At 39.4% G+C, this 7,998-nt stretch overlaps 1 protein-coding gene across 1 annotated transcript; it reads left to right on the top strand.

Moving 5' to 3' along the window:
- Positions 1 to 739: 739 nt before the first annotated feature.
- On the top strand, positions 740 to 4,240 carry tbxtb (T-box transcription factor Tb). The gene is made up of 8 exons (XM_031732131.2): positions 740 to 1,035; positions 1,122 to 1,386; positions 1,490 to 1,624; positions 1,843 to 1,904; positions 2,005 to 2,066; positions 2,155 to 2,331; positions 2,653 to 2,785; positions 3,529 to 4,240. The coding sequence occupies exons 1-8, from the start codon at positions 830 to 832 to the stop codon at positions 3,797 to 3,799; spliced, it is 1,311 nt and encodes a 436-aa protein (XP_031587991.1). The 5' UTR covers positions 740 to 829; the 3' UTR covers positions 3,800 to 4,240.
- Positions 4,241 to 7,998: the final 3,758 nt, after the last annotated feature.

Raw genomic sequence — 7,998 nt, 5'->3', positions numbered from 1 at the left:
CACAAGACAAAAATAAAATATACACTAAAATACTGACTATAACGAAACATCATTTCAGACCTTTTTTCTTTAAGGAAATGTGTACTACATTTACTCAAAGAAAAAAAACTCTCCATAAGAGATTTAGAGTTGTGAAACTTGGACTAGTTCAGTCAAAATAATTGAAGTTAGTATTATTAATTTTTAATTTATGTGGATTTATGCACTTTTATTTGAATTGTTGTGTGTGTGGATCACTGTGTTGTTCATTTTTTTGTTTGTCTTTGTTCCTTCCTTATTTTTGTTGATTTGTTTGTGTTGAAAAGTAAAAAAAAAACAACAACAGCAACACAGAACTGAAAAGGTTTCAAGCTGTAGCTCAGAAATAATTCTCATAAAATCGGGCTGCCATCAGTTTACAATAAAAGTGAAGGAATTACTAAAACTAAAGCGTGGGCCTTGTGAAGGCCAGCTATGGTCAGCGGTTTGCTTTCTGCAGGTGTGGCTTTGATCTAAGTGTCAATGTTTACAGGTTGATGTAATAAAGAAGGTCAAACTGCTTTATTCAAAACGCTGTCATCCTGTGGGCCTCAATGATATGGCCGCTTTCAGCCAATCTGCAACAAGTCTGCGAAGATCAAAGAGGAGATGAGCCAACCACCTCTCCTCCAAACACCCATCCTCAGCTGGAGCTTCTCTTTAGCCTTTATATGCAGGAGCTGTGAGTGACGTTCAGCTTCCTCGGAGAGAAGTTGTTTTTCTAACTGCACAAGGAGACGAAAGAGATTCTGGAGGAGCTTTAAGTTTCTTCAGTAAGCTACGTGTTTCAGCCCTGGAGGTACTGGACAGAATGGCGACAGGCGCTGGCGAGTGTCCGAGCAAGGCCGTTCAGTACCGGGTAGATCACCTCCTCAGTGCGGTGGAGAGTGAGCTACAGGCCGGGAGCGAGAAGGGTGACCCTACGGAGAGGGAACTGAAAGTGTCCTTGGATGAGAGCGAGCTGTGGCAAAAGTTTAAAAACCTCACAAATGAAATGATAGTTACAAAGAATGGCAGGTGAGCGCATGGATGGATAGACTGATGTAAAACACAGTTCTAAATTTCTTCCGTTTTTTTAAATGTGTGACTTTATTTTTTTTAAGGCGCATGTTTCCGGTGCTTAAAGTGAGCGTGTCTGGACTGGACCCGAACGCCATGTATTCCTTTTTGCTGGATTTCGCGTCTGCAGACAACCACAGGTGGAAATACGTCAACGGAGAGTGGGTGCCTGGTGGCAAACCCGAACCTCAAACTCCCAGCTGTGTGTACATCCACCCAGACTCCCCAAACTTCGGCGCGCACTGGATGAAGGCTCCCGTCTCGTTTAGTAAAGTCAAACTCACAAATAAGCTCAACGGAGGAGGTCAGGTAAGTGCAAGGCAAGTTCAGGCTGTGTTTTTTAAATGAAATGCACAATGAAAAGACGCTTCAGACACACAACATAGCTACATCTGTGTTGTCGTTTTTCCAGATCATGTTAAATTCTTTGCACAAGTATGAGCCCCGCATTCATATAGTTCGGGTTGGAGGCCCACGGAGGATGATCACCAGCCACTCTTTCCCAGAGACACAGTTTATTGCAGTAACGGCGTACCAAAATGAAGAGGTAGGCAATGCGCCGATTTAGTTTAGCAAGAAATATGGTTAACAGAAATAGAATACAAATAAAGTTCAACGTGTGCGTAATTTACGCACAGCTTTTGCGCACGATTTGGTTTATTCGGGTTGTTTTGATTTTGGGATTTTGATTTTGCTCGTTTGTTTGTTTAATTTTAACAAACCATATCCACGTTATTTATACATTTTCTTATATTTGGATTTTAGATAACTGCCCTGAAAATAAAGTACAACCCTTTTGCCAAGGCCTTTCTAGATGCAAAGGAGAGGTAAGGATACATGTAAAGTTCAAATTTTCCATTAAAGAGTGTGAAAGGGTTTTCTCAAACAACACAATCAGTAGAAATAAACCAGTCTTCATTCTTTTAGGACTGATAATAAAGACATACGAGAAGATGCCAGTGAAAACCAACAATCTGGTTACTCTCAGTGTAAGTATATCTTTTTTTTTTTCTTATTTCATTGTAATAAGCAAGTGGTGCTAATCTTTTCCTTTATTTTCTCCTCTCATGGAGACAGTGGGTAGCTGGTTTATTCCAGGGACAGCTCCTCTCTGCCCTTCAGCCAGTCCTCACAGCCAGTTTGGGAGTCCAATCTCCCTCTCGCCATCCCATGGTTGCGAGCGCTACTCCACTCTGAGGAACCACCGCTCTGCCCCTTACTCTAGCCCGTATACCCATCGGACCAACTCGCCCAGTGAGTATCTCTCTCCACCATTTACCTTCATATAGAATCACACCACTTCCTTCCCCAACTATTAACAAGAAACTCAAACAAACGTTACTGAGCTGGGAATGTTTTGCATTCTTTTGGCTTTTGTGCGAGCGGAGCCTGAGAGCTGTAAACAGTGTGGCTTTGCACAAGGATGTATGAGATTCCCCCCTGTCACTGTCAGGGGGGCCAGTCCTGAAACATACAGACAAAACAACAGGTGATAAACTTTATAGTAAAGATATATAATTTGGCTTTTGACAGATATATCCAAAACCACTGAACACAGGTGTCTTTGTGTTGCAGCCAGTTTCTCAGACAACTCTTCAACCTGTCTGTCGATGCTTTCAAGCCATGATAACTGGTCCAGTCTTCAAATGCCAACATACTCGAGCATGATTCCCATGGCCCATAACTCCACCTCTGGTACCAGTTCTAGGTTTGTGCTGTTTTCTTCTGTTTATTTCTCACTGACTCTAGTCAGAAATAGTAGGATAATCACAAAAGACAATGACAAAAAACAGTCCTTGGATGTGCAGGATCACAAATCTTCTATCAATTTTTTCTTTTTAGTCCAAAAGTATTAGTAAAGCATTAGGAGGAACAAGTGTAACAGGTGCAAGTTTGGTCAAAATGATAATTTAAACATACAAATAATTATACAAAGATGCAAATAGTGCATTAATAATACTGTTGAGAAAGGAAAAACACACATATAAGGCAAAGATTTCAGCTAAACCAGATTATAAATCAGTTATTTGTAGCAAAGGTCCATTTTTATGCATTTTGAAATAGATCATGTATAAAAAGAATTACGTCATTAGAAGTTAAAATTCTTAAACTGACTCTAACACCGAAGCTTTAAAGAGTGTGAGACACTGACTTGAGATTGTTTGTTTTCACAAACAACCATTAGATACAAAATCCATACAAAAAGTAGCATCATCAGAGATGTTGAATAGCTCGCCTTCATTTCTCTCAAATTTAGCTTTTCATTTAGTCTTTTTCACTTTGTGTAAACTTAATGATCTTTATGTATTTAAACTAAAAAACACATTATACAAATACAACACATTAAAAATAAACCTTTATCGATGCCATGTCTGAACATTTGAATGAGAAGCACTTTTAAAACATCCAAAGAAGAGACGAATGAGAAGTTTTCTGTCCATCTCTGTCCAGTCAGTACACCAGCCTGTGGTCTGTGAGCAACTCGCCACTCACTCCGGTGTCCCAGAATGGGGGGATAAACAACTGTCTGAGCTCCCAGTTTCTCCGAGGGTCCAGCAGCCACTACCCCACCCTGTCTCATTCAGTTGCAGTGCCCTCCTCTGGCTCTCCCATGTACGACAACAGCACGGCCACAGAAGTGCATGACACGGCTCAGTACGACCTCTCGCCACATGGCCGACTGCCATCCGCCTGGACCCCAGTTACACCTCCGTCCCTTTGATGAAAAAATCTCTGCAAGCTGAGAGAAAAAGAGAGAGATCGCCATGAAACGCTGACCTCATGCTTTACCTGATGTTGGTTTGAAAGGTGAAATTAGTTCTCAAAAACATGATTTGGTCCTTTAAACGTCATTGATAATATTCGGTCAGTTTCTAAGACATTTAAACTGGTGCTAATGAAAAGCAGCAAAGGCTTAAATTCAACCTTCGGAGGACTACTGAAATAGCTGGGGGGGATTTTCTTTTGGTTTACTTTTGCTTGAATTCAAAGTATTTATTCAAAAAAGCAGGAATTTTAAAATGTTAATCTGCTTACATTAAGCATAACTGCACAACATTCACTGCAGTAAGCAACAAAAATGTACAGTTGAAAAATATTAAATCGCTAATACATTGTTTATAGTGTAAATGAGAAAGCAATCCAGCAAACTGTAAATAGCTAAATGAGGTTTTTTTTCAAGGTTTTTAAATGAAAAGTGGAATCCAGTGTCAATATTCTGCAAACTGACATTAAATTTCTCATATCTTTTCTTTTACATTCTCTCAGTGTCCTTTCATTGTCTGTGTGGTTTTGATCATTTAGCCATGTTGATTCAACAATAAAAATAAGGGACAAAGGGTTTACTGATTTTTTTCAAGCTGAAACAATTCATTAGGATTTTTATTATTTTATTTTAAATTATTTAACTTTATTTGTGTACACTATTCACACTGACTTCAGCAAATGTAGTATGTCTTTCTGCTTCTCCTTCCAATGAGCAAAGAAGAATCATTTTACACATAATTGTGTCTGCACTAATGAAAAAGTTTCCACAGGACTCTCTGCAGTCCTGTAAAAATGTAAGTCCACCTCATGCTTCAATAGCTAGCAGAACCACCTTTAGCAACAACTTGAAGTAGGGTCAAGTTCTGGGTGAATGTGTCAGTCTCTCGCATCATTGTTGAGGAATTATAGCTCACTCTTCTTTATGACCAACAAGCCCAAATTATTAACCCTACACCACCGTGTCTGTCCAAGGACATTGTTCCAGAAGATTTGTGGTTTGTTCAGTTGCAACTTTGCAAACCTTTAGCTAGAGATGTTTACTCCTGTCAACCCTTCCAAACAAGCCATACTGGTTAAGTCTTTTTCTAAATGTACTGTTGTAAAACGTAACATTTGACATGTGAACTGAGGCCCTTTGGGTGAATTTGCTGGTATTTGCTGGGACAAACTGCCAAAACTTCTGCTTTCATACAGGTGGTCACGCTTGCTGATGATCAGTAATTAAAGTACATATAATCAGCAGTGCTTTAATTCCTACGGAAGCAGTAAGGGTGTGCTTAGTTTTACATAGACCTGTATGATCCTTGAAAACTTTCCTTTTCACATGACTGTACATAGATTTGAGGAAGGCAAGCTTAACCGCTGGAGGTTGAAGTGCTTGAGTGTGAACGTCAGGGTGACAAATCTCAGAGAACCACACTCAGCTTTTGCGCTCACACCCCGTTTCCTTTTATATCTCTCTGGGACGTTTTCTTGGACACACATTGTGTGGAACATTGTGTGGGTTGTCACTGTGAATAGAATAACTCACACCCTGCTCAGTTTCACTTCTTAAATCTTGATATTTTCTATATGCTTAAAGATTCAAAAGTAGTATTGTAGTTTTGAATCTTTTTGGTTTGGTATTTAAATAATATTCTCATTAAATGCTAAAACTATAGCCTGTTCTGCTCCCCGTTAGTATGCAAAAAGCTTTTTAGCACCATGATGTCAGAGTGCACGCCCAGGCGTGTTTCTTGTTAATTAAGTTAGAAAATATTAAGTCGTGTCAGTGCAGGCATGATATGTAAATAACCTCAGGACATACAACAGTGTTGTTTTTGTTTTTGTCCCGTGTTATTGAACTGAAACGCTGCGGAATTAAAATGCAATAAAAAGGTTTGTTTTTTTTTCTGTAGTTTTTAAATGAAATAAATTCACAACAATATTTTGTTTCTTCTAAAGTTCTAATTTTTCATTTTCATTTTTCATCTCGTTTCTTTTTTTGCCTTTTTCCTTCAGACTGGATATCAACTCAGTCTTTGTTCACACCGCCACCGTATCCGCTGGTCATATGCCACATTAGATCTGGGTCACCACCAGTGTTGGTCAAGTTACTTGAAAAAAGTAATCAGTTACTAATTACTGATTACTTCCCCCAAAAAGTAATCCCGTTATTTTACTGATTACTTATTTTCAAAAGTAATTAGTTACTTAGTTACTTAGTTACTTAGTTACTTTTTAAAAACACGATTTACAACCTGAATAGGTGATAAAGCGATAGATCTTTCAGCCCAATTCTACTTTTTCTGCATAATTCATCATACAAAATGTAATCAAATGGAAAAGTCTCTTTTTAAAACTTGTTTTATTAGTTTTAATCTTTTAACTTTATGCATCAAGCAAAAATTAAATTATATGCAACATTCTCTGACTGGAAGAAATTTGTTTAACATTTAAACCTATTTTCTGCACATTCCAGCACATAAAATAAAATATTTTTTTGTTTTTACACTCACTCTTTCAAATAGATGCAAGTAAAACACAGCAGAAAATAAATAAAATCAAAGACTAGCGGTCCTGTTGCTCTATTTTCACCTGTAAAGCAGGACTGGGGTAGGCGGAGGTTTACCCTGGTGCAGGTGTGCTGCAGCGGTCAGTGGAAGAATCCATGAGTTTCTCTGTGAATTTCACATTACGTCGTAGTACACTCGGTGCTTGCTTGGAAGTTTAGGGTTTTTTCGCTGTAAAAAGAAGTTTTCTTCCACGCATAACGGACACTAATGTTTTTGTCACTTTTATGGAATCAAACTCAAAATAAGGTCAGTACTTCCACGCTTTAAACGCTGCATGCTACACTCTGTCCCGCACTCCATATATTATGATCTGCAGACAGCTGTTGTCACGAACGTCGCACTCGCCACGTCACTGTCATGAGACGTTCTCGCAAAAATCACGGTTTTAGTAACGCAGTAACGCAGCGTGCCCTACGTGAAAGTAACGGTAATCTAATTACCGTTTTGCAATAGTAATCCCTTACATTACTCGTTACTTGAAAAAAGTAATCAGATTACAGTAACGCGTTACAAGTAACGCGTTACAAGTAACGCGTTACTGCCCATCTCTGGTCACCACACTGTGATATCACATGGGAAGCTTTAATAATTCTGGTGTCTCTATAGTCGTGTGCAAGCACAGCGGCTCTTCTCGCGTTTTATGTAAGTTCAACATCTTTTTTGGTCAAAGTGAAAACAGTGTGGTATCATATAAGGAAGTACCCACTCTAAATCATTCCCTGCCCCCTGCCCCCTGCTGGCCATTAGAAAGAATGTTTGTTTCAGGCACTTCCTCAGTGACTTCACTTTTCAGAGAAGTGAATGTTTCCAAATGGCTTTTTTCCATGATGTGAGGTCATTTTTATTTCTCTTTTATTTATATTGTTTGCAGAGTCGGTTTTCCGAACAATGAAGCCATTGCTGTTACATTTGCTGTATATTCTGTATATGCTTTTACTACAGGCTTGAAAAGCATACTTGAAGAAGGCCCTTCTTGGAGGCAGAGGCGACTATGCAACAACAGGTCCCTTTATGAGGCAGATTAAGTCATTTCGGTACCAAGATGAAACCCACAGTTTGGAGCACAGAAGGCCAAACCCAGCCTCTGGGTGACAATCAAGTACCCAAAATCCCACAAATAGCATTGTGGGAGGAGGTCAGTGTTTTTACTTCCACAAAATCTAAGAAACACTCGGAGGCACCACCATGATAAAGTTGAAGAGACTGCAGGAATTAATCTACTGCTCTGCAGCAAAAAGTGTTGAAGAAGCAGAAAGTAAACTATGTCAACGACCCCAGTAGATACAGGAGGCAGAAGGAAACCAATCATCCAGTGAGAGAACTCAACAAAGAACAGAGGAAACTCAGAGAGGAGGAGAGGAGAGGCAGACCTGATGCAGACATCTGGAGCAAGCTTCTGAGGAGTGAGGAGCCAGCTTACAGAGGCAGAAGTTACAGGAGTCTAGAAGTGGACTAGAACAAGCTTCTGCAAGAATCTCTTTGGGTTTGCAAACAACCCCCTATCAGAAAGGAGCTCAGTGTTAATCTACAGGCAGACCTGGAAAAACAACTAAAAATGTCCAGAACAGAAAAACACTGAGCACTCTCTCATTTTTATGGC

Source organism: Oreochromis aureus, linkage group 13, assembly GCF_013358895.1.
Source record: "Oreochromis aureus strain Israel breed Guangdong linkage group 13, ZZ_aureus, whole genome shotgun sequence".
NCBI lineage: Eukaryota > Metazoa > Chordata > Actinopteri > Cichliformes > Cichlidae > Oreochromis > Oreochromis aureus.
The sequence above is the reverse complement of the archived record's forward strand: the minus strand, read 5'-3'. Positions and strand labels throughout refer to the sequence as shown.